Source organism: Nelumbo lutea, chromosome 7 (genome assembly GCF_056320005.1).
Source record: "Nelumbo lutea isolate HS-2025 chromosome 7, American lotus-T2T, whole genome shotgun sequence".
Taxonomy (NCBI): Eukaryota; Viridiplantae; Streptophyta; class Magnoliopsida; order Proteales; family Nelumbonaceae; genus Nelumbo; species Nelumbo lutea.
The window spans coordinates 21,117,578-21,144,832 of NC_142690.1; the positions used below are offsets into that span (position 1 = coordinate 21,117,578).

The 27,255-nt window shown below is 38.3% G+C and overlaps 2 protein-coding genes across 3 annotated transcripts; one reads left to right on the forward strand and one right to left on the reverse strand.

The window, feature by feature from the left end:
- Positions 1–3,841: 3,841 nt before the first annotated feature.
- CDC45 (cell division cycle 45) lies at positions 3,842–7,961 on the reverse strand. 2 transcript variants are annotated; one of them, XM_088954949.1, is made up of 2 exons: positions 6,144–7,961; positions 3,842–4,709 (listed from the first exon to the last, which is right to left on the reverse strand). In XM_088954949.1, exon 1 carries the CDS (start codon positions 7,933–7,935, stop codon positions 6,145–6,147), a length of 1,791 nt encoding a protein of 596 aa, XP_088811075.1. In that variant the 5' UTR covers positions 7,936–7,961; the 3' UTR covers positions 3,842–4,709; position 6,144. The 2 variants fall into 2 exon arrangements, with proteins under 2 accessions (XP_088811075.1, XP_088811076.1); XM_088954950.1 differs by having other exon boundaries at positions 4,609–4,730; positions 6,144–7,935.
- Positions 7,962–7,997: 36 nt separating this feature from the next.
- On the forward strand, positions 7,998–25,869 carry LOC148845572 (uncharacterized). The gene is made up of 3 exons (XM_088954951.1): positions 7,998–8,308; positions 22,356–22,469; positions 25,321–25,869. Exons 1-3 carry the CDS (start codon positions 8,294–8,296, stop codon positions 25,450–25,452), a joined length of 261 nt encoding a protein of 86 aa, XP_088811077.1. The 5' UTR covers positions 7,998–8,293; the 3' UTR covers positions 25,453–25,869.
- The last annotated feature ends 1,386 nt before the right edge of the window (positions 25,870–27,255 follow it).

Here is a 27,255-nt window from a genome sequence, read left to right on the forward strand (position 1 = left end):
GCTTCAACCGAGGACCCGTTTGATGCAAAACTGCCACTTCAGTGATATTCCTTGACCAATCGTCGACACCAACCAATTTCAAACTGTTGTCCCCGCCTTAGTAGTGCCTCAAACAAAGCTACGGAACAATGGCTCATTTGTCATGAAACCAAGATGTAGGCGCACCGCCCAACACCTCACCAAAATGAACAACAACTGATGTCCGTGAGGAAGCATGCCGCTCCCCCACTCAAACTGCCACAATATGCCTTCCATGAAAAGGCTCACGTGTCTGCCCCGCATAAGCACAGCAACCAATACGTCTGCCCCCGCAAGGATAGCTGTTTTAGGGTCATTGGAATGGGGACATGAACAATGAATGGCCTCTTGCCAGGCCTGATCCGAATTCTGCTTGATCCTGGGTGGAAGTGCCTAGGGACCGCACCCCACAATGTGCTGCTTGCCGAGATTACCGCTTCAACTGGCTTTGGGCTAATCTGCTATGACAACTGCGACAACAATTGCTAGCTCGCTCCGATACCAACTATCACGGGGGTAGTTCTATAGCAGAAGAAACCCGTGCGGCGTCCAGGCCAAGGTAGGCTAGGACAAGCCTTTGTGTGCTTGGAGGCTAGGAGTTGCCCGATGAGATGGCTCCACCAAGGTCACTAGCACTGGATCATGACCTCTAGTCGCATGGCCAAGGCACTCGGCTAGCTCTGTCCGGTCCATGGGAGGTGCCACTTACATGCTAAAGGGGGACGGCCATGATGTGAGGTGACTGTGCACCGAAGAGGTGACTTGGCACCAATGTGAAGGGTCTCCCGTATGCCGATGATGATGGGCACTGGTGTGCCATGTTGAGAGGCAACCACTTGAGCCGAAACACACCCATGCGCTAGAGGCAATGGGGTAGCTCACTCAGCTTGGGCAAGGGGCTAGTGTGGTGAAGGGCCAGGCTTGAGCCAGGCCCGCATGCCAAGCCTCCCTTGAGTGTCGGTAGCGTAGTGCCGGTCCATGCACTGTCCCCATGAGCAAGTGTGCACCCATAAGGAACCCTGGTCGCCATGCTAGCCATTAACCAGGGCCGCCCCACAAGGGAAGTTGATCTAGGAGTGCCAAGGTTAGGCACCCAAGGAGGTCGACCACCCCTCCTCAAAGAGTACGTTAAGCTTTTGGTGGTCTGCGTGAAGATAACATCAATTCTCCCAAAAATCTTATAGAAAAAAATGATGGTGATGTCCCTTAACGTAAGCCTACCAAGGGTAGGCAATGTTAAGCCTGTGTCAGACCGTAACAGTCGTCCGCTGCTTCCGGCAACACCTCCACCTTCATCTCTAGCAACGTTGCTAGAGACGAAGGCAGGGGTGGTGGCGTTGGGCAGAGGAATGACCACCAGCCCCGCCGCAGCCTCTGCCTCCGCCCACCTCTAGCAACGTTGTCTGAGGCAGAGGTGGAGGTGGTAGAGATGGGCGGAGGCATTGTTAGAAGCGACGGCAGGCAACGGCGGGAGACAACACTGGTGAATGGATTGCAAGAGGAAGAAAATGAACAATGTTTTTGCCCTTAACTAATATTATTTTTAAAAAGTTAATCCATTTTTGAATTTTTTTTAAATATATTACTTTTATAAATATTAAGGGCCAAAAGTTGCCTTTAACTGCTATAACCCCTAAGATAAACACAATACCAAGTCTTTACAATAACTTGCGCCAGCTGCCTTGGATAAGCTGCTCAATTGCGTGCATACGTTTAGTTTATCCCAAGGTTCTAAATATTATTACGCCCAATACGCCGGTAGGTGCATATCAATACATTTTTTACTTTTTTTATTTTTTATTTTTTTCAAAACCAATTCAAGGGGCTGGTTTAAGACTCCACCCCCTGAACCAGTTAGAACCCCAATACACCCTCTATAGGGGTGTATTGGGGGTGCTTCCGAAACGATACAAATTGCAAGGTTCAAAATATCGATACACTTGATATGCCAATGGGGGGCATATTGGGCGATATGAAGTGTTTTTTTTTTCAAAACCAGTTGAAGGGGGCCAGTTTGAGGCTTCTCCACCCCCCGAACCGGTTAGAACCCTGATACGCCCCTACAAGAAGCCACCGGCACAATACGTATCAATACTTTAAACCCTAACATTGGCTGATATGGGCCGATATGTGTCAATTCTTGCACTAGAATTGAATGATCCCCCCCCCCCCGTTGTGTAGCTCTCCATCAAGTAACAATTTTAAAGCATTCCCTAAAAAAACCTGAAATCTTTCAAATTATCAATTAATGAAATTAACAAACTTTCTGAATTTTCTGTGCATTGCACAAGACCCCGCTAATTGCTAATTTATGGCATAAAATATGTTGCACACTTGGATATGGCATAATTCTATGATTGTCTTGCAACAGGCATCAAAGAGCACCTAAAACTACAAGAGTAACTCATCGCTACAAAGAAACAACCAATTGAAAACTAATCACTATTGAAAACCTCTGTTAATGTCACAACTCACAACACCAATGAAATATGTTTCGGGTTCATTACTTTGATTGATTTATTGAGAAATAACCTAAAACTACAAACATTTATTCTGATCCTAAAAAAATAGAACATTGTTAACCATTATCCATTAACTTGTTCTTATGTTAGTTAAAAAAGCTGATTTGTTTCCATTAGAAGGAAATAATATTCTTATGGCATAACTTCATATGAACGCATAACTTACCTGCTATTCATAGAAAGATGCTAACAGCTTTCTATCTCAATGTTTGATCCTGGCTTCTTATAGCTAGAAATAAGGAAAATAGCAATCCAATGGTCTAAAATCAAGGAAAATATTTTTAATACACTAGAATATCAAAATAAATGAATAAATGAAAATTCTACATAATGGATATGAACCCTCCACAATCAACATTAGGATAAATTGCTAATAATATAATATTGGGGAAATTTTTGAATTGTAACTCATGGAGATTTGACCAAGTTCTGAAGCCTAGTTAATAGAGTCAAAACTCTGAAGGCAACTTGCAATCCAAGGGCCAACATTACAGCTCCACAGTGATCAGCCCCAGGTTCAATAGGCGGAATTCACTCAGGTGAAAACCTAGATCATAATACAAATACAATTGAATCCGAATCTAGAACATAATTAGGTGGTTAACCAATCCAACACATAGACAACCCCAATGTAAGGTTTCAAATTTGCCTAAGGTCTTTTGCACTTTGTTCAATGAAAAGTGGAAGTTAATCTGTTTGACCTGGTTTTGTTGTAAACCACAGCTACTAATACTTCATGCCCCCTTTGTTGCAACAGACTTCTCCATTGTTCACATTCTTCTTCGAACTAATGACCCCTTTATTGGTTTATCCACTGTTCACACTCTCCTTCACACTAGTGACCAACTAACCATGTGCATGTAGCATGTGGACTAATACTTCATGTCCCCTTTATTGCATCATAGATTTCTTCATTGATTTCTGTTAACCACATCCAAGAGACCTGTTGTTGAATATTGTCTAATGCAACTGTGTATAATCACTTCAAAGTTGTTCAAATACTTATCATTTTTGGAGCTCGAAGGGACCTGTATATGCTGCAATGCAATTTCAGACATTGGATCAATATTATGAGGAATTAATTTAAATTAACTTTTTTGTACAAAACATATGCTATTTATATAAATTTGTTCCTTATCCATTGAAAAAACATCGTGGTGGAAAAGGGTGAAATGATCCAGGAAAAAGGTTTATGATCACACTATAAAATGATAAATGCACTAACCTCTTGAAGACATGAAATCTGAGACATCGGATGAGAAAAAACCTGTTACAGGTTAGATCTATAGTATAATGGTGTCTTGTTGAACTCACTCAATTTCAAACAATTTTAGCGTTTCATTATGAACCCAACCATACCAAAGAACAAAGATCAAATCATCAAAATGTTCATTTGGAAAATTACATGTTTTTCTAAACATTGATCAATATGTCATTTGGAATGCTATAGGAACTATAAACACAGAACTGCCCAATTTATAAAAGAAAACCAGAAACAACTCGCCGTGTTCTACGCACTGATCATGCCAGATGTGTATAGTACGGAAGTGCCTTGAGCATGAGAACGGAAGACTTGAATTTTAGCTACACCTTTGCTAGATCGATAGAGTGGTCTGAACAATGCCTAGCAATAGACAAAAAATGGCAATTAACCGATAGCATAACTGTTAATAAAGTCCAATAAAACCCCAAACTACAAAAATGAAAACACAAACCATAAGCTCTAAACCATAACAAGTATATGCAAACCACATTGGGCTATAGAAAACAAATAATATTCAACTGAAATCGTCACAACCAGAGCCTGTGAACGTAAATTGTACCTGTGTATTTGGTGATTAAAAGCTCTTTTTTTTTTTTTCTCTTGATCCAAAAAGAAAAAGGGATTGGTTAATCATATGTTGAGAGAATGAACAGGATGGAGGAGATACCCGTCAAAAAATGGCATTATACCTGTTGAAAAATGGGAGGGGGCCGGTTCTCCTTTGCTCCTTCAGAATTTGCTGCAAGTGAAAATGGAAGGAAGTAATCTGATCCCTATCGAAAAACAACCAAATGTTTAAGCCTCCCGAAATTAGCCATTTTGGGTCTTCCACGAGCTTCAGTCCACCCAGCTTCCCAATGCCAAACGGGGAAGACGCATTTTCCGTCTTTTGAGCCTTGAAAAGCCTGAAAGATATCACAAAAAGACTTGCAAACACAGCCTTAGTTTAGTGAATTTTGTTTGCAAGAATTTTCCTAAATTTTGTATTTCTAAGAGTTTATCTAATGACTAATACCTGAAACAAAAAGAAAATTTAGAAAATTTCTCCGCAGATGGTCTCTAGAGGCTATGATATCAGATTAGAGATTGAGAGTTAATAGCATGTAGCGTGGGTCCATTGTTTTATTGGATTTGAAAATAAGCTAATTATTTGGCGTAGTCATTGTAGAGAAGGGAAAATGTATAACCAAAAGTTAAGTTTTTGGTTGTGTTTGGATAAGCTTTCACTTTCATTTTTTTGAAGCTCAAATGCAGAAACATTGTATTCAGTACTGTGTAAGTTCTTGGTAAAACATGTTTTGGAAGTGTGATTTCCAGAACAGAAAAGCACTATAGGGCGTTTGGTTACATCCATGTACTTCTGTTCTAATTTGGCCATCGCATACACATATACCCATTTCAGATCCTGGTAATTTTGCTACATTCATCGCATAGAAGCACATGATACTTTATGCTATAATTTGTGTGGCACATACACATGTACCCTTTTCAGTCATGCAAAGTATTGCCACACACCAGCATATAGAATTTTTCTTTCCTAATCCTAGAATTTGGGTGTCTCAAACCTATGATCTTGGTTTGATTAAAAAAAAAGTGCAAAATTTGGGATTTATATTTTCAAATGCATATTATCAAAAAGAAGAAAGTTGTCAAATGCTTTTCGACTTTTGCTTTACATGTTTTTTACTTGAAAAAACAAATAACCACAACCAAATGCCAAAGTACTTTAACTTCATGTCTCTGGTTTCCAAAGTAAAAAACATCTAAGTAAAAACTTATCCAAGCACAGCCTAACATTTTGTGCATTTCAAACAGAGGGCCAGAATGATTTGGAAACTCTATTTTTAATCTTTCTAAGATATTTTAATCTTTTTTTGACCAATAACAGAAGACTTTTATTAAAGAAACTTTAATTAAAATGTATAATAAATGATACTAATCTTTTGTTTTGAAGCTAAAGCAAAAAAAAAAAAAAACATATAATACTTGGGATATCAAAATTAAAAAAAAAAAAAACTAGAAGTAGATTTTATGATTTTATCAATTCAAAAACATCTAACAGACACAAGAAGAGATAATTGATCTTGTAAATAGACAACTCACATATATAAAAAAAGGATTGTCATTTACAAACATCTGAGGACAATGCCAATTTTAGTGATAGTCAGATAAACGGAGTTCCAACCATGTTATTAATTTCTGTTGCCATAACTTACATTACACCAGTAACGAGAAATTGAATTCCCACTTCAAATACAAACTAAGAGAAATCAAGGAACTAGATCAATGTATTGTGGTCAATTACATACTTGCATAAGAACAGAAAAAAAATCACTTACATCAAAGTTTCTCAGTTATTCTAATCATAAAAGAATTAACAGCAACAGCATCCAAGACTATCCAAGACGACTCAAACAACTCATGGAAGAACTCTGCTCCAATCTCCTCTGCTGCAGCTCTGAATGCAACTCCAAATGCATTCCCTTGAACGGCTCCAAGACGTGGCTTGCCGCATACCCCAACAATCAAAACCTTGTTGGCTTCCTGGGTTAAGCAAGCACAGATCAGAGGCTTCATTTTTGCACCTTTCTCCCGCAGAGCATCCATCAAGAAATAACAGAATTTGGTCAAGGCTTGTGGATATCCCAACAGCTTTGTGTCAGCAGCATCTTCAAGCTTCAACCACCTGAATTTTCTCCCACTCCTTATGGAACCGCTCTTGGTTATGGCAGCACTTCCTTGTCTTAGGATGGCTCTCTGTATCATAATCGCATTCTGCATCCCCGTTCTCAGTTTATCAAGATTACTCAAGGATAAGGCATCATAGGCTACACCAAACTGTTCAGAAGCACAGGAGCCATCGGATTTCACGAATGATTCAAGCAATGCAGTAACACCATAAACGACATCAGCTGCAGATACCTTTGAGCTATACCCATGTAATCGTAAGAAACTTCGGTAATAAAACTCTGTGAGTCCATATTCTGGAAGAAATCGCTCAAACTCATCTTTCATTTTCCTTTTCACTTCAATGTTCATGTACTGGAACTTCTGTTGGCAGTCAACAAGAGCAAATCCCATCCTGGCTAGAAGAAGCTTGAGCTTCTTCAACCCATTATCACTCCAAGTCTTCAGTTTCGTTGCTATGTAGGAAGAGCAGAGCATTGAATCAAACAAGTTCCACTCCCGCAATAACATCAGCCTTGGCTCATCCTCGTATGCAATTCTCGAGGCATCTGGAGCCCGGATCTTGGTCCCATCTTTGAGAGTCACAGAAGTAATTGCATCCAAATTCCCTGAGCTGTTGATGTGCTGTTCAAGCTCCATAACCCCAGCTTGGTATCTCTCATTGGTAAGTCTTTCGTGGACGAACTGATCAGTCAAGGAGACACAAGCTAGCCAGAGTAACTCATTTGTGTTCTTTCTAAGTGAATGAGATAGATCGAACATCAGAAGGCCAGAAGGCCTCCCATGGAAGGTACCCATGTTGTAATACTCCTTTTTCAGCTTCCTGAAAAGCTTAACCGGATCTTCTTCTGTTTCATCAGAGACCCTTCTTCGTTTCCGAGATCCAGAACCATCTTCATCCTCACTTTCACTGTCACTGTCGTCTTCGCTATCAGAATTCCTCTCCATCTCATCATCACTGTTCAAATCCGATGCATTCGCCACGGTGGAGACATCAAAGTCATAGGCCAAATCAGCCTGCTGCTCATCATCCTGAGTGTAGAGAACAATTACCCGATCATTCTGCTCACTGAGATTGTGGAGATGAATAGGACGATGACTATCAACGACGAAAACCTGTGCCGCCGGCCCTAAATTCAGAACCCGTCGAAGGTCCCTCTGGCATCCCCAATTGATGAGTAGGATAGAGATAGGCTTACTAGAGGAAGCACAGAGATCGGGGCCTGCATACTTGTGAATTTCCTTGAAGGAAGAGACCGGATAGCAAGCGTAGCGGACGGAATCAGACTCCAAAACATGGAATATGATCTTCAGGGCGCAGAGAGAGTCTACGTCGGATGTCGACGGAAATATCAACAGAGGAGAGGAGGAAGCTAAAGCTGAAGCGGAAGCGGCCTCTCGCAATCGTGTATAGAATGAATCGACCCTCCGTTCCCTCACCATGATTTCTCAACTGGGTATCCTGCTTTCGAAAAGAAAAATATTGTAAAGATCTTGAGGAAGGATTGAGACTGATTTGGGGAGGGAGGAGGCGGAGGATTTTGAACGAACCAGTTTGAAATTTACTGAAAATTTGAAATTTTCTAACAACCGCCAAATTTTGGCGGTAATGGTGAAGGCGTGGGCTTGGGCCGAAATTTTCCGGGCTTGGGCCTTGGCTTAAGTTTAGGCCCGGCCCGGATCCGTTTCAGCACATATGATCTGAAATGCTGATTCTGAATTCTGAAATAGAGAGAGACGGAGAGCAGGAATTCGTCTGAACCTGAAGGAAGCGAAGGACAGCGGGTTAAGAGTTGTGTTCATGGACGATTACGAGGTGGGCTTCATTCCCTTCAACCCTTTCTGCGAACTTTCTCTGTGCTTTTACTTAATGTTCTCTCACCCTTAACCAATATTTTTACATGTTTTTTCATGAATTTTCATCAGAATCAATTCATCTTATCTTTACCAAAACATATAAATCTAGCTATCGTAAAATTTGAAATTCTGCACTTCCTGCAAGATGGGATTTTTTGTTCTTTCCTTTTTCATTTATTTTAGTCCTGTTGGCTTCAATTTTGGAACTTTAATGGCCGCGGCAGGAACAAATGACTCGGATTGTTAAGAACTATCTTTAAACCAAATATTATTTATAATTTAACAAAGAGGATGCCTACACTGAAAAAAAAAATTATGAATTAAGGTCCTCAACTAACGTTTAAAGTGTGATTGGGAATTTTGATTAAGAACTTTTGAAATATAATATCATTCAACTCTTTCACTATAATTCCAAGCCACCAAAAAATGACAAGTTTCCAGGCAAATATATTCAATTGTACCTATTGATTGGTAACAGTATATTTGTCATGACTCTTCCCTTTCATCTAATTCTGCAAAACCCTTTTTTAAGAAAGGTAAAGTAAATTTGTTTATTGATAAAAGCAGAATTGCATAGAGAGTTGAAATGATTGACACTCATAGAGTACAGTAAGGTACTGTTAATACAGAACTACAATAGCCAACATATATCAGAACAATTTACAGAAACCAGCTCTCCCCAACAATCTCAAACCAACTCTGCCCATCTAAGAACTCATGGGCATTATACTGCATGAACTCTTCTACTAATATTGATGAGCCAAGTCTGCCCATCATTTTCTTTAGCATCCCCTCTTGAGAGCTTTTGTACAAAAAAAAAAATGCTGAAGGAAAAACCAAGATGCAAATGGATTAAAGAGGGGGATAGGAATACAATTTTTTTCCCTTTTTTTTTTTTGATGACTAGGAATACAAAATTTTTTTCATGCTCTAGAAAATGGGAGAAGGAAAAACTTTGTTCTAAGCTAAAAGTAAAGGGCTTTACTATTACCCAACATAATGAGGTTGTTGGGGCCTTCACAAACCACTTTAGGTCAATCTTTAGAAGATCATTAAATGTTAGAATGTGGGTTGAAGGGCTAGGATGACCTAAGTTATAATCAGAGGCTAGGGAGTGGTTAGAAAGAAAGTTTGAATTGGAAGAAATTAAAGAGGCAGTATTTTCTATGGACCGATCAAAAGCTCCAGTGCCAGGTGGTTTTACAATGACATGAGGACATTTTGGGGGGTTTTTGATGAATTTTACAAAAGGGGAATAATTAATCTAGGGTTGAGCTCCACCTTTGTGGCTTTGATCCCTAAAAAGACAAATGCTGCCCATCCTAGAGATTTTAGACCAATAAGCTTGGTGAATAGTTTGTATAAGGTTATAGCGAAAATGTTGTCTCATAGGATTAGGAGTCCTCCCTACTATTATTGCACTGAATCAAGTAACCTTTGTGGAAGGAAGACAAATAACTGATCGAATCTTAATAGCAAATGAAAGTGTGGAGGATTTCAAAAAGTCTGGAAAGAAAGGAGTGGTGTGCAAACTTGATTTGGAAAAAGCTTATTGTCTGATGGGTTGGTCCTTTTTTGCTTGAGGTGATGGTGAATTTTGGGTTTGGAGACAAATGGTAAAAGTGGGTGATGGGGTATGTTAGAACTTGTCATTATTCTATCCTAGTAAATGGGACACTGGTGAATTTTTTCTTGGCCTTGAGGGGTATAAGGCAAGGAGGCCCTCTCTCTCCATTCCTGTTTTCCTTGATAGAAGATATTTTGGGAAGACTAGTTACTAGAGTAGATTCTAGGAATCAAGTAAGAGGATGGAGAGTGGGAAGGGATGGGGTACCAATTACTCACTTGCAATTTGTGGATGATGCAGTGTTTTTTATTTTCTTTTACGTTTTTTTTTCCAAAGGTGGTGATTTGAGTTGGATTAGAAATTTAAAACTGACTGTACAACTTTTTGAGAAAATGTTGAACCTAAAGGTGAATTTTGAAAAAGTTGTATATGGTAGGAATAAATTTGGAGGGGGAGATGGTAGAGCATGTAGGTCTCCTAGGGTGTATGGTATCCAATTGGCCATTTGAAGTATTTAGATTTGCCCCTAGGGGATAGGGGTAAACCCTATGAAATGAAATTTTTGGGACCTGATTGTAGAAAGATTTGAAAAGAGACTAGCTTCTTGGAAGATAAATTATTTGTCTCTTGGGGGGAGAGTCACATTGATTAAATCCACTTTAGTGAATTTGCTGGTCTACTTTCTGTCAGTTTTCAAAGTGTCGAAAAGGATATTTAGGAGATTAGAGAAGTTAATGAGAGATTTTCTTTGGGAGCTAGGGGAGGAGAAAAAGGATCATAGGGTTAGGTGGAAATTTGTCAGTATAAGTAAGAAGTGTGGAGGTCCCGCCTAGGGGATATTCAGAAGAGGAAGTGTGGGCCAAGAAAGTGACTAGTATTCATGGCCTTGTGGATAATGGATGGGAAGCTGGAATTACGGCTAGGACCACAATGGCTTCTCCACGGAAGGCCATCCAAACTATTCTGCTTCTTTTTTGGCCCCAAACCAGGTATGATTTGCACTTGGTAACCTCATTAAATTTTGGGAACAAGTCTGGATTGGGGATTCCCCCTTGAAGGAACAGTTTCCATCCCTTTTTGCCTTGTCTAATTCGAAGAACGAGCCTATCTCCACTTTTTTTGTACCTTTACATGTAAGTTCAAGGTTAGGGTGGAATTTGCATTTGAGAAGAGCCATTAGGGATTCAGAGTTAAATAGTACCTTGACTCTCTTAAGCTTTCTTGAGGGGGTCTATTTAGTCCCCACAAAACCTAATAGTAGGCTTTGGACTCTTTTGTCCTGTGCATCCTTCTTCAAAGCCTTGTCTCCACCAAATGATAATCTCAGATAGTCTTTCCCCGTTAAGGAAGTTTGGTGCAAACCCATTCCACCTAGGATTGGGAGCTTTTGTTGGGAAGCATTCCTGAAAAGAATCAATACTTGTGATTTACTTCAGAGAACCTAATAGTTATTTATCTCCTCACTGGTGATCAATCCGTCCTTAGTTTGGCACTTAACTGAGGCCACTAACTACACTAGAAAAGGAATCGTTTTACAGGACAGCAAACACCCACACAACTTTGGACGGGGAACTTGTATTTCTAGTCTCCATGAGGTTCTTGGCAAAAGATTTCACAGAGAAACAGCCCTTGCATCCCACTTCCGTACTCTTTAGTCTTTCCTCTCCATGTTTATCTTGCTACCTTGAAGCAAGAGCAATAGATTGGCTGCACTTCCTATCTCAAAATTCCTGTGAGATTTTGGCATCCAAGTGATATTGCTTCCATTGTGCCACTTTTACCTCTATCTTCTGCAATGAAGTAGAAGTTTGGAAAAACCTTGGCTAAAGATCTTTGGCCACACTATGAATCCATTCCAGAACCTTAACTACTTACCATTTCCTACCTTATAGGAAACTCCTTTGATGAAAGATTCATAAACCTTTATTGATCAAGAAAAAAAGGATTCATAAACCTTCTTAATGACCCTCCAAACAGAACATCCATAGGAACTGGAAGAACATAGGCCTGGGTCCTACACTATCGACCTGTATCCATAGTTCTTTGAAATCAAACTCCTCCACCAACTGTCCCTTTCTTCACCAAACCTCCAAAAGGATGTTTTCATTACTCTTAATTTTTTTTAATTCCTAATCCTGCTTCCTTGAGATTGTGTTATTTGATTACAATTTACCAAATGCACTTTCCTCCCTTCCCTTCAACCTTTCCACAAAAACTCCGTTTGAATCCTTTCAAGCCTTTTTGCCACCTTTGATGGAATAGGAAAAAATGAAAATAATATGCCAGTAAGTTGTATAGAGTACTTTTTATTAACATTCTCCTCCCACCTCTGGAGATACTTTGATTTCCATGAAGATAGTCGTTTCTCAAACCTTTCTACTATTGGATTCCATGTTGAGGTAGAAGTGGACTTGGCACTAAGAGATAGCCCAAGTAGCTGATTGGTGTAAAAATATTGGGCCAGATAGGCCTTAGTTTATTTCAGTCTCATGTTTATTATTTTTTGTGTTAATGGGCCTTTATACTTATGGTCTTGTTAGCCTTTTTTCTTTAAGTTTATAAGCAGCCGCCTTATTAAGGGTATTCATGTACTCCCTCCCCCCCCCCCCCCCCCCAGTAATGTTTCTAATCAAGTTTAATAAAAGTAATTGGGGCTGGAGAGAGAGTATGATTGACCCTTCTCTTCTCCTTCTCCTGCTCTTCTTCTTTTGCACTGATTCTCTTTCTTTTGCTTGGTTTCATTGATTAAACAAAGAATCTATTGCAGGTTAGTTTTCATCTTGGCTTTAGAGCAGTATAACTACTCTTTTTTCTTTTCTTTTTAATCCCATACACAGTCATAGTTTTCAAGGTGATGCCTAGGCGACAAGGCGCCCTTGGAGGCTTGCCTCACCTAATTGCCAAGCAGTTTTGTACATTGTATTGTAAAATAGTTTTACATTCTTGATTTTTTGAGATTATAATTATAAAATAAACATTATTAAACCAGAACATTCATTGTGTGTGTTTTTATACTAATTTATTCTTATTGTTTTCTTATTTGTTAGGGTTTAATCAACACAGACATTGCTAAATGCTGTATTGAACCCTCAAAGATTTCAAAGCCCAAACCAATAAGGCAGGTCTTAAAATTTTGTCTAATCAACACATTTTCTTCTTAATTTCTTCTTCTTCTTCTTATGGTACCTAGGGAACTAGCCGAGGATATATGTTTTTTACTTAGAAAAAATCCATCACCTAGGTGACACCTAGGTGCCCACTTAGGCAACAAGGCACCCCCTGTCGCCTAGCCTCACCTTGGCACCTTGAAAACTATGTACACAATGTGGTGGAGAATTGAATGGTTCACTGATTAAATAAGATATTCGGCCCAGTTAGTAGAGGATTTCAGGAGAAAAGAGACAATCAGATTAGTGGCCAAGACAATTCTTGGATTTTTTGCTCGAATCCCTAGCTAACTTGAGATTTTTGAATTAAGGGTCCCAGAGGAGGTTCTAACCTGGTGCTCGAGGCTTGAAGGGAGCCTTTTTTATCCTTATAGAGATCAATCCAAGTAGAACATGTTTTTGGGGATCCTACAAGGAGCAATCCTATTGAGGTCGGTATTAGTTGTTTCAAAGGAATATTTTGAGAAAAGTCTTGCTTCTTATCTTGATGATTGGGGTTATTCATCAAAGTTCTTGTTTACGCACTTCACAACAAAATGGAGTTGAACGAAAAAAACTATCATATTGTTGAAGTAGCCAGAAACGTTTTATTTGCCTCACACATGTCCCTACCAAATTCTTGCGTGCACGTGTGGGGGGGGTGCTGTTATTACAACAGCCTTAGCACTTCTTTAATGCTGAGTTTGAAATTAAATATTTAGGAGAACTGAGATATTTCTTGGGAATTGAAGTTGTTAGATCCAAAAATGGCATCTTCATCTCCCAATGTAAGTATGCGCTTGACTTGCTTACTGAAATAGGAAAACTTGGGATAAAACCAATTGCCACACCTATTGATTTGAATCATAAGTTCTTAGCTTCTGGTGGAAAGTTACTTGAGGGAGGATATGGGAGTGTTCCAAAGGTTGCTTGGGAAGTTGTTGTACCTATGCATGACTCACCCTACATTTCTTATGCTATTAGTGTCATTAGCCAGTTTATGCATGCCCCTAGAGATACACATATGGTTGCGGTAGAGAGAATTTTGTGTTACTTGAAGGGTACACCAGGAAAAGGTATCCTTTTGCAAAGCATGGTGACAAGAAGCTGGGAACATATAGAGATGCAGACTGAATAGGATGTATTGATGTTAGGAGATCTACATTTGGGTATTGTACTATGGTAACTGGAGATTTGGTTTCTTGGAGGAGCAAGAAACAGTCAGTAGTGGCTAGGCCTTTAGCTAAGGCAGAATACAAAGCCATGGCACATGGTGTACATGAGCTATTGTGGTTACGTTCTCTAATGGAAGAGATGGGTGAATATGACAAGCCATTAATGTTGTATTGTGGCAATCAGGCGACCATTAACATAGCACACAATCCTATCCAACATGACCGAGTGAAACATATTGAGGTTGACAGACACTTCATTAGAAAGAGGGTGGCATCTGGAGAAGTTTGCCTACCCTTTATTTGCATCTAAAGAGCAGCTATCTGGTGTACTTACTAAAGGAGTTCCTAAAGCTAAATTGCAGTAGTATGTAAACAAGCTGGGCATGATTGACATCTATGCTCAGCTTGAGGGGGAGTGTAGATTGGGCTGGATGGGCCTTGGTTTATTTCAGTTTTATGTTTATTATTTTTTGTGTTAATAGGCCTTTATACTCATGGGCCTGTTAACCTTTTTTTCTTTAAGTTTATAAGCAGCTGCCCTACTAAAAGTATTCATGTAATTCTTCCAATGTTTCTAATCAGGTTTAATAAAAGTAATTGGAGCTGGAGAGAGAGTACGATTGATTCTTCTCCTTCTCTCTTTTTCTCTTCTTCTCTTGCACTGATTCTCTTTTCTTTTTCTGTTTTTTTTTTCATTGGTTAAACAAAGTATGTATTGCTGGTTAGTTTTCATCTATTGGAAAATTTCAATGTTGCAGCCCAAAACTTCCACTAGATTCTGAATGTTCTCAACCTACCCAATTAGGTCGATTGGTTTTTCTATTTATGAAGTTTATGTTCAAACTTGAGGCCTCCTTGAACCAGCCTAACGTCCCAAATAAATACTTTAAGCTGTGTTTGTGAGGCATTCTAGTAAGCACCATTAGAACCTCAACCACACAAATGAATAAAAGGGGGATGGTGGACTAGAGCTCTTTAATAAGCCAGATGCAGTGTCATTAATTAGAACAGAGAACTTAGGGTTCTGCACTAGTGGTGCAAGTTACGTACCTCAGTTGAAGAATTTACATTGAATCAGGCCCAGATGCATACAAAATTTAACAAACGCTCAATCTGAGCCTGCCCAAGTTGCACTCCAATATGCAACACTTTTCCGCTTTGCTGATTTGTTGTTTCTGTAAAGGCCTTTGAGTTAAAATCCCTTAAATTGAAATTATGGAAGTAGCACTTTATAAGTTTTTGTATTATTTTTTGAATGTGGTAAAATCATTACATAAAGGGGGAATTGCAATATAAAACTATATAAAAAGACAACTAAATGAGGTATGGTCATTGCAGAACCGTTTAAGGCATTATATGTCCTCTCCCCCATCCCCCTCCAAAAAATGAGAAAAAGAAATTGAAATAAAAGGTTATACTAATTTTTTCATTGTTAAGAAAATCTATTGTCTAGATCTTGGGGCTCTAGCAAAGTGCTTAAAAACATACTTATAGTCTTATTTCTTTCACCCAGTGAAATCCAAATATTCTTTTCAGTACTCAACATATGTGTAAACCATCCGTTTCTAATAAAATCTGAACACTAGAAATGTATAGAGACTGAAGCTTCCTATAATGGTAATTTCCAGATCCTAACTTTAGGACCCAAAAGAGAGAAGAACAGAAGATACATGTTTCCCCCTGATAAATGGATTAGAAGTTAGATTTCTCAACTTGAAGTTGAGTTTTGGGTAACTGATAAATTAGAAGTTAAAACTCTCTATTAGTTTAATTGTCACAGGTTTCTTTCCATTCATATTGCTATTACTTTCCCATGTATTCTTGGTATGTAATTGTAACAACTCCAAGAGTATTTACCAAAGAGAAAACTAGGCTTTCCTTCTGGTTTTTTGATAGTTTTTTCCCACTTCTGTTTTCAAAAGGATCCTTTCTCTCGTATACGAGGCTTTAATCTTAACTATCTTTACATCTTTACACATATGTTCAACTTGTCTTCATTTCTTCTCTGGTTATGTTCAAAGGATTCTTTGTGTCAGATATGAGGCTACAAGCATATCATTCCAATTCTGAAGCAGTAGATAAATGGATCCATACCAAGCTAGAAAGAGACCACAGGGCCCTTGACCTGCGTAGAGCTGTAAAGTGGGCCGTGCCGCCCGTGGCTCGGTCACTTTAGCAACCAGGTCGTACCGCAGCCAGCATGGCACAACACGATAAAGTGGGCCATGCTGGCATGACTCGCGGCCCAGCACAGCACAGCCCATATATATATATTTCAATTTCTTGTCTATCTTGTTAATTTATTTTAACTTTCATTATTTTTTTCAATTTTTCTAAAAAAGCGTGCCACCCATGGACCTGGCCTCCCTTTTGAGGGGTCCCGGGCCAAGCATGCACAGCCCACCCAGGCCCGCTACAGTACAGACATCCTGTAAAGCATGGCCCACATTACACCTCTAGGCCTGCTTGTTTTGAGATTTAGCTTAAATCTACCTAGCAAAAGAGGATGGAAAGAAATTAGTGCTTAAGAATTAAGAATATAGAGGGAAATAGGAACGCACTATGATATTTAAGAACCATAAAGACTTGATAACAGAAACAAGTAGATAGATATACAATGAGAAAATATTATAATTATACGAAATAGAGGAATAACTGGATTAAAATACAACACCACATATTCTATAAGATAGAAGAATATCCAAGCACTACAATGTGCATTGAAGACAAATCAGGGCTTATAAAGGGAAAAATAACCAAAGCATAACTCTGTTAAGCAGGAGACAGGAAGGTCAAGTGTAGGGAAACTCAACCAGGATAATAGTCTAAATTATTGGGCATCCTACATGTAAAGCCAACAAGGACCGGGTTGAACCAGAATCCATGTCAACTTAAAGGATGTGGACTAAGGATGGGAACCAAAGTTTCAAACCAAACAAACCAGGGAATGGTTCAATAGTTATCCATGAGGTTATTATGTTTGACCTAACGAATAGAAATTCTCCTCTTCCAGAGGGAGACAAGCAAAAAAAGTGGCAATGGATGAGACTCCAGAATAGACGCTCTCTTCCAAAAATGAAGAAGTAGAACAAGTATTTCAGGAGCACAAGTATTCAGGGACAATCCGGTAAAAGAAAATTCCCCAAAGGTCGGTGGTTGGCACATTCACAGAGATAGAAGACACTGGTGAAAACTAAGTGTCAGAGGTAGAAACAATAAATTAGTTTACCATTCTTAGCCTGAAATCTTGGGCTGACAAGCATGAGATTGTGGGTTCAAGTCTGAGTGGAGACACTTCGCACAAAAAATGCCAAAGGTTAGGCATGTATCCGGTCCAGTCCACCCCTCCCTAAACCCCAGATGAGATATCTGTAACCAACATTGGGTAATGGCATTCTTTTAGCCTAAAAATCATATTGTGCTGGAAGAAGAAGAAGAGTACTGTGCTGCTCTTTTTGTATAAAATGGAAGTTAGATATTCTATAAGAAACAAAGTTATAAGCTATTATGTATCAAAAAAAAAAAGTATAATCTTTTGATTCATCTATCATTTGCAGTATTGGGGCCCCTATCCCTTGTGGTTGGTATTTCTTGCTGTTAAGAAACATTGCATGGGGTAATAATCATATGAGATTCAAGAAAATCATGCTGAAGGATCAAATGGTGGGTAGTTTTCAGTATCCGTTGTTCTATAAGTCCTATAAGGTGCTTTTTTTTATTCTTGTGTGTGTGTGTGTGTGTGCTTTCACAGCCACATATGACCCAACAGATTAATAGATCTTTTGGAATGAGTTGGATAAAGTCAAACTGTGATGGTATCTTCCATGTATAGGGGGAATTTCAACACAATACGTTTTAATCATGAAAAAGGGGAGGGTGTAGGATCTCAATCCTACTCAAATTGGATAGGTTCTTAGTTACAACATTAGGGATGTTAATGGGGTGGGTTTGGATCAATACCCAGCTAAATGGAACAGGATTGTTGAACCCGACCCAACCATGTCCCATGAACCCCTATTCTTAGCCAAGGCTATATCTACATTTTTTCAATGTCACTAGTGGGTTAAGTTTAGTGTGGGGCAGTCCCAACTCATACCAGACCTAGAACCCAATTAAGATTGTCTCGAACTCAACCTCATAGACCTTTTGTCTAACAATATTCCCATACTGTTGGGCTGTGAAGGGATCAAACATGTAAAGAGACTGGGCCGAATGGGTCCTAGTATCTTCTCTTGTAATATTTTTTCTATTTTCCTGTTAGCTAAAGGGCCTCTCTTAATGGGCTTGTTATTTCTTTTTGTTTGATCTCTTTATGTTACTGCCTAGCTGGCCACCCACTTAAGGGCATACTTGTAATTATTTTAACATTAATTTTTAGTAAAAATGATTAGAGAAGAGAGGGAAGGATTATTCGAACCTTTTCTTCTTCCTCCTCTTTTCTCCATCTTCTTCTCTTGTACTGTTGCTCTTACTTTTCTTCCTCCTTTTTCTCTCTAATTTTTCAAGTTTACACCTATTTTTGAGGACTGGTTTACATCTTGGTATCAAAGCAGGTTTCTTTCTTCCTTCTTTTCTTCTTCATCTTTTCCCATACAGCCTTCAATTAAGAGAGTGTATGGAGGGATAGGTTCTCTATAGTTCAAAGGATCTTTGGCCTAGTTGGTAGAGGGTTTGGAGAGTTTAAATCTGGCTGGATATTGCCAAGAAGTGGTGTTATTCTGTTGCTGCCCAAAACCCTAGCTAACTAGAGATTTTCGAAGGTACAGGTAAAGGTGAAGCTTTGGGAGTGGCACTCTGTGCTTGGAAGGTGTCTTTTGACTCCTAAAGGAGGGTGGTTCAGGTTTGGAAGAGATTGGGAAGCTCTGGTAGGAGCGGCTACATCCTCTCTCTTCCTCCCCAACAACTAGACAGAGTAAAACCCTAGTTTTCAAGCATCTGGGTTCTGGTTTGACTTCAAGTAAGTTTATATAAACCAAATTTCTAGTTCTTTGATTTTCGTTTGATTAATGGAGCCATACAGAAGTGAGTTTAAGCAAGTGTCGGTTTCCGGCCTCAGCTCGGTAGATTCTGTTTTGACTGGTGTGACCACAATCAAGCTAGATGGGACAAATTATCTTGCTTGGGCATAGTCTATAAGAATTTATGTTTGTAGTAGAGGAAAACTCGAGTATCTCACAGGTAGTAAAGTGAAACCCGAAGAAACAGATCCTGAATTTGAGAAATGGATGCAAGAGAACTATACCGTCATAGGATGGTTGGTCAATTCTATGCAACCTCATATAAGTCGGCATTATCTCTGGATGTCTTTGGCTAAGGAGATATGGGACAATGTTATTGAGACCTATTCACAGAAGTTGAATGTAGCCAGAGTCTATAAGTTGAAAAGTGATGTGAAGAACCTAAGACAGGGGGAGAAGAGTGTAGCAATCTACTACTATATATTGAAATCCCTATGGCAAGAAATTGATGTTATGGAGACAGTTGTATGGGAGAGTAAGAATGATGCTAAAATGTATAGGAAGTTGGTGGAGAGAAATAGGGTGTTTGAATTTATCACTAGACTCAACCCTGAGTTTGACATCATTAGGCAAAATATCCTGGCCAAAGATGAGGTTACTCTTTCCCAGGCATACGCTATGATAAGCAATGAGGAGAGTAGGTAGCAGGTTTTGTTACAGAGTCTACCTATAGAACACTTTGCACATGTTGGAATAAAGCCAAAGGGTCCTACTAAGAAAAAGGAGCATATATGTGAATATTGCAAGAAATCGAGGCATACAAAGGACACTTGTTGGAAGCTTCATCCTGAGCTTCTTCCTGATAGGTTTAAGAATAACAACAGTTCCAAGAAGGGCAGTCAGGTAGGAAAGCCTAAGACAGCTAATGTTGCTATAGTACCTGAAGGAGGAAATAAGGAGAGTGAAGAAAAATCAACCATTGAGCAGTTGGCAGCAATGAAGGCGGATTTTGAAAAGTATGGGAGGCTACTAAATCACTTGAAAGCTACTGTTTCTTCATCTACATTTGCTCACTCAGGTATTCATGCTTCTGCAAATCATGCTTCGGTTTCAGGTAATCGTAAAATCCCTTGGATTATTGATTCCGGTGCATCAGACCATATGACCAGCTTGTCTAATCTCTTTTGCTCATACCACCTTCTCTCTGGTAAAGAGAAAATATCCCTTGCTGATGGGTCTCTTGCTCCCATTTCTAGTAAAGGGGATATAAAGACCTCTGACACCCTTTATTTATCCTCTATCCTTCATGTCCCTAAACTTAATACAAACATTTTATCTGTTAGTAGCTTAACTAAATCCATGATTGTAGCATAACCTTTTTTCCCACTCATTGTGTTTTTCAAGACCTACAATCTTAGAGGATGATTGGGAATGGCCATGAGGCGAACGGAATATACTTGTTGGACACACTGGATAGAGCTTTTGGACCACCTCATGGAGTTGCCTTAGAGTCAGTCTTGTCAGAATCTATTGACAAAGTCTTGTTATGTCATTTTCGGTTTGGTCATTTGTCTTTTTTTTGTTTGAGTCATTTGTTTCCAGATATGTTTAAGGGAGTGTCTTTATCGAGTCTTCATTGCGAGTCGTGTGAACTGACAAAGCATTGTAGGCATTCTTAGTCAGTAAGCAATAAAAGATCTCTTTCTCCTGTTCATATTGTTCACTCTGATGTGTGGGGGCCATATCATTTGCCAACTGTGGGGGGTTACAGGTACTTTATCCTTTTTATTGATGACTATTCTCATTACACTTGGATTTATCTCATGAAATCCAGGGATGAAGTACCAACTATTGTGCAAAAATTTCATGAACTCATCCTCACCCAGTTTAACACTCAAATCAAAATATTTCGTTCTGATAATGATAAGGAGTATTTAGAGAAAACCCTCTCCGCCTATCTTGAAACTTTTGGGGTTATTCATTAAAATTTTTGTTCCTACACTCCACAACAGAATAGAGTGGCGGAAAGGAAGAACCGACATGTGGTTGAAGTATGATTATATTAATATAAACAAAGTATCGTGTACAACAAGTTGATGTACGTGGGGACTATACAAAATCTGCCCTCTCAGTTCTATACCCTCGCCCCGCTTTACAAAAAAAAAATGTCATGTACAAAAAAAGGAATTATAACCTTAAATTCTTAAATAGTTTATGACAAGTGAACTAAGAAGACATTTTTCCCAAGATTTTCTGATGAACAGAATCAGTAGAACTACTCTTATTTTTGAAAATTCTTGTGTTTCTCTCCTGCCATATACACGAAAAAAGCACAGATGGTGTTATATTCCAGACCAGTGTCTTAAAAGGCGTGGAAGGTGTATGTCTGGAGGCACCCCCAAAATGCCCCAAGGCATATGCCAAAGGTATTGACACCTCTGAGGCGTATGCCTCATATGCCTTTTTTATGAAGCGTGCTAGAGACGTACACCTCATGCGCCCCACATACACCTCATATAAAAAGACAGAAGAAAAAAAAAAGAAAAAGGAAAGAAAAAGGGAAAAAGAAAGGAAAAGAAAGGGGAGGGAAAGAAAAGCTACGTGAAGGAATTTGACTTCCTTTTTCTCAGCCTTTGCCCCACATCACACCCTTTACCTCTTTTTTCTTTATTTGTGACAAGCCCTTCAAACCCCTTGGCCGTGTAATGTGGACCTTACCTATACAAATTCTTGCACAAATATTGACCTGTTCACATTATTATAATTTCCCAATATTTACTTTTCTATTTATAGTAAAAGGAAAATAAAAGTGAGAACGAGTATTAAAAGTGCAAAAAAGGTATGGTGAAACAGTTAGATAAAGAGTAGACCTTTGTTAGTTGTTCATCAAGCCCCAGTCATCCCATTGTCCTCTTTTTGTGTTCAGTTTATGCCACATTTGTTGCTACTAACTGAGGTCATTGGTTGTTGTAATGGTGTACTGATTCTGTATGTATCCATTAAAAAACTGGGCCCTTTTCACATACAATAAGAAAATTTATTTTTGTGTTCAGACTATCTTGTTAATTATCATTAATCTACCTTTTCGTAATTTAGTGGCTGTTTAAATTATATGGTTTTAGTAATCTACTTGGGTTTTTTCTGGCTAAAAAACTGACAGATTGAAGAGAAAAAGCAAGCAGCTGCAGATGTTTTGTTTCAATATTCAAAATTTGTTATGGTCTGTATTGGGGAGGGAGTTCAGCCCAGTGATTTAAGGTTGCATCTAATGAAGGTAAATTTAATCCATGTGTTCAATTGATCCTTCTTTTTGTTGTTGGGCAAGATTTACTTTTTTCCCCATCTCCTAAATACTGCTTATTGGGATTATTTATTGGTTTATCCAACTTTTCCTGGTTTCATGGTTCTTCTTCATTTGTTTGTTAATTACCGTCTATATAGGGTACTACTGCCTTTCCTACTCAATAGATGTAAGCAGGAGATACACTGATTTAATCATTAATGTTTATAGTGAGGGAGTGTTGGACAAAATTTTCCTTTTCCTGATCTTTTATATTTGGCTTTGCTTTTTTTCTTGTTTTTATTCTTCTATGCAATATAACTGCTGTCATTGCAAACGGGATTGATTTCATCACATTGGAGGTAGCGTAGGGTATTTAATAATTTAGAACATGATTTCTAGTCATTCGATTAGAGGATTCTATCTCATACAGTAGATGTTATTTTTTATCCTAAACCAAGGGAATTTCAAGAATACTTATTCTGTAGGTTTTTGGTCTAAAAGATTTCATATGTCAAAAGTTATTTTATCCAAAACATCAAGATCTTTGGTAATTTTATCCAAAAATGAAACTGTTCTTCCATCCAAGTGGCATGTAAGCAATTCAACCATCTAGGTGAAATGGGTCAACCCATGATTCACACACACATCCATGTCTTATCCTAATTACATGGGGTTGAGAAATGGGTAAATTCATGATGTCATAGTTAAATAACAAAATTGTGTGATAAACAAGAATTGGTTTTATTGATCGAAAAGGAACAAAAAATTTACAACGCAAAAATGAAATTATTTTCCTTTTTTATGGTGGGTCAACAGGTCAACCTTTCAGGTCAAATATGTCAACATTTGATGTCATGATTAAATAATAAAAATTAAAAAAAAAGATAAAAATACAAAAAATAATTACATAGAATACAGAAATTTTGTAGAAAACATTTGGGCTTTTCTCTGATATTATATATTCAAACAAAGATAAGCAAGCATGATAAATAAGAATTACTTTTATACACATAGAAATATAAAAAATGTAGAAAATTTTAGGAATATATCATCATCATCATCTAAAATTGCCACATGCAAGATTGGCTAGTTATCTGAAAAGCATTCTTTATAGCCACAATTTATGTTCAAGTATAGAAGTTATGGAATTAGCCTTGCAGTTTTTCATACTTAAAAGTTCAAGTATCAGAAACATGTTCTCTGAAGTATCTAAGTAACATAGGCCAGAATTTTTGAAAGGGAAACTGTACCAAGGATTGGACATTGGACCTATCAAATAGCTCACAAATAATTTTCATCTTTGGTACAAACAGATGCCTCAGAAATTGTAATCATCTGGTACATTATTCAAATTTCAATATTTGAGAACAATAAGGTAGAGTACTTTTCAAGAACCAAAGAGAGAGAAAGAAAAGCTGTTAACTAAAGTGCTCCCTCAGAATGTTTACTTCATAAGACAGTAGAGTTTGTTCAAATGGATGAAAATTTACCAGGTAACATATAAAGGTAAATAAGAAAGGAACAGGATAACCTATAGTACTTATCTCTGATTCTGCAGTAATAAATCCATATCCATACTAATACCCTAGTGCAGTCTAGATATCTTTTCTGTTTTCTTGTTGCTAAAGAGCTTGATAAAATTTGGCATTGCCTCCTTTTTGTAAGAGTTTATAAAGCTGAGTGGAATATTTGCTATGATATTGGTGAGCTAGTGAGCTAAGCCTCCTTGACACAGGCTGCTTTGCTGTCAAGGTTCTACCATCCTCCCATTAATTTTCTCTCTTGTCTGTCAAATTCTCTTTTATGTATATCACTTGCTCTTCCTGTGCCATTGCCCTGTGATCTCTCTAAACTATTTCAGCCTTCATCAATATATCCTCGGTTTAGTGTTTCAATCTTGTACTGAGCCACTCCAACCTTCTTCATTGTCCCCCCCCCCCCCGGCACAGGCTTGCAGTGTTTTTAAGCTGCAGTCAAACTAGATTGTTGAACCGGTTGATCCATCACCCAGCCATGTTTCTGGGTCTGTTTCACCCCCAAACTGTTCACACACAAAAAAAAAAAAACATTGACTTGGCCAATGACCTGTGACCTGGCTGGTTGAACTGCTGAACCATTTGACCAATCAACAGGTCACAGGTTAGACATATATTCCTTTTTTCTGTTTGTTTTGTGCTTTTAGCCATTTCCATCATTAATAACAATAACTCTCTTTTACCACTCTTGTTTTTATTTAATATGATAAATATATAATTTAGACGCATGCCCAATTTCTGCAATTTTTTGTTCTATATTTTTTACTTATTTTTATTATTTAATTTATTATGTCACGTGTTGTCATGTTGAACCATTTTGACCCAGATGGAAAAGCAGTTTTGTTTCCAGATCAGTTTTTAGAACACTGTTCACACATTAATCAGGACTTAGATTATTATCGAAGAGTTCTTTTATGAGTTTATTATCAAAAATAGATGCCACAAGATGCTGAATCACATGTACCAAGTCAAAGAGGGATAAATGTTCGTCACGAACGAAAGAAAGTAACAGGGAGTAAATGGACCAGTTATATTCCCTTTTTTTTAAATCCCTTCTGTGAATTAGGTATCTTTTTAGATTACTAGTCAACTATTATTTTGGTTGTTTTACTCGAGAGGTTTCCCCCTTCTACAATTTTTCTAATAAAAAAGGTTGGAGTGCTTAGAGTAGAGAAGCCCAAGCATCTTTTGTAGACCTTTTTTCTTTATTTCGATTTCTTGATCAGACTCTCTCTCTCTCTCTCTCTCTCTCTCTCTCTCTCTCTCCTGCTTGTTTTTCTGACGAGGTCATAGGATCTGTGTTACAGGAAATTTCAGGTATGCCAACTTCTTTGAAGAAGGCACCATCCCAAACAACAGCTTCACCTGATGCAGTGGGTGAACCATCAAGCTCTGGTACAACCAGAGGAGACAGATCAGACAGCACTTACGCACTATGATTTTGAATCTTGGTTAAGATTTCCAACAATTTGCAAGTGCAATAGTTCAGAAGCTCTAAGGCGCGTAAACTAAAAGGATAAAATCATTTCCCTGTTTTGTTGATTACGAACCTTAGCATCTTTGTTGTTATAAGATTTCTGAATCATTTGGATCTACCTTTGCTTGGTAATGGTGGTGCTATCCTGATAAGATTATAGGTTCTGATTGTTTAAAATTAGAGAAATTGGATGCCTTGTCACTCTCCTGATGTATATTCAGTTTATTTTTTTTCATGAAATGAAAGAATTTCCAGATAAGGAATTCCTTGGATGATAGGACAGGTTATGTTCAGACCAATGTTATTATGACAAAACTTAAGCAGGTTTCTGGTATTTTGATTGAATTTGATAATTGAAAATTGAGTCTGTTGAATGTCAGTGTTTTGATTGCCCATGATCATTTTCCTATTTGATGGAATTAATCTATAATTCAACACAGCCAAACAATGTATTTGAACTGCAAGTATAGACCTCCAACGTTACACTACAGCTGTTTTTGTGCCACAGGAGGATTTGGATCCGAATTCCATTCCCTCTTCAATTCCCCTGGAATCGGGATTGAAATGACTATCCCACCCCATTTCCCAAATAACGCGAACTGTGCTCTGTTGAATCTTCTCTATCTTGGAGATGAACGCAGAATTGAGATCCAGAAATTCAGGGAATTGGCAATTTTAAATCCACCCTTATTCAAAGACAGCCCTAGAGAATCTTCATAGGATACAGACTATATGACCATGCCACGTGCAGAGACTATGGTGCTCATTCTAATTCACGTCCTTAGCAAAAAAAAAAAAAGATCAAAGAAAAAAAATAGGGCTGCCTTAAGCCACAATCCAACTAGCCAAATCTGAACTTTGACCAAGTTACGTTGGCTCTTACTTGAAGTTGGGTTTGATTATGATTGTAAATCATCTTCCTGATTTTAAGTGGGGTGGGATTGGATTGAGACCTGGGGAAACCCACGTCAATTGTTCCGTTTGGATGAACTTACTTCTGAGCTTTAGGCTGTGGTAAACAAGTAGGAGCCAGTAAGGGTTTTGGTAAGAGTGGCTTTTAAAAGCAAAACAATCTAAAGTCAAAGCATTTTTGCCCCTAAAGCATAAAGTCTAAAACTTGGGTTTTGTGCTTTAATGCTTCAAAAGCACAAATCTTAAAGCTTATCTAAACATTGGGGTCTTTCAAATACAAATATATCAATGCTTAAGATTCACATATCTAAAATTTATGTGTTCAAGTTTTGCACAGTTATACTCAAATTTGAGGAATAGCTAGCAGGGAACACGCTATAACACTTTGCGGGGCCCAAAAGGCTTATTAAAAATGACAGTTTCCGTGTTTTGTGGGATTAACAAATTAAAACAGTTCACCTTTCTTTTAGGACTCAGTATAGGGCTGTGCAGCAATACGAGTATTCTTCTTAAGAAAAGAGGTTGGAGTCTGATGTAAACTACAATGAGACCTTCCTGTTCATGCTTCATGGACCAGGTAACTCAATAGGTTAGCCCGGCTTGGCCCATTATTTTTTGGACTTGGACAAAACTTTAGGCCTATAGGTTTGAATTCGGGCTTTAAACACTAGGCCTGGGGCCTGGACTTTCTTAAATAAGCCCAGCCCGAACCCAATCCCAGTCCAATAATATCACATATAATAAAAACATACATTAATTTATTAAATTATATTCAAATATTAATTTATTATTCAGGAAATATGAATTAGCTTATTAATTTATTAAATTAATACCAAATTAATATATATTAGTT

Bases quoted from the DNA above. Each gene is read 5' to 3' on its own strand.
- CDC45 (XM_088954949.1), bottom strand. From the start codon at position 7,935: ATGGTGAGGGAACGGAGGGTCGATTCATTCTATACACGATTGCGAGAG.
- LOC148845572 (XM_088954951.1), top strand. The intron at 22,470-25,320 runs GTAAATTTAATC...TCTGTGTTACAG, and splicing joins TAAGGTTGCATCTAATGAAG to GAAATTTCAGGTATGCCAAC.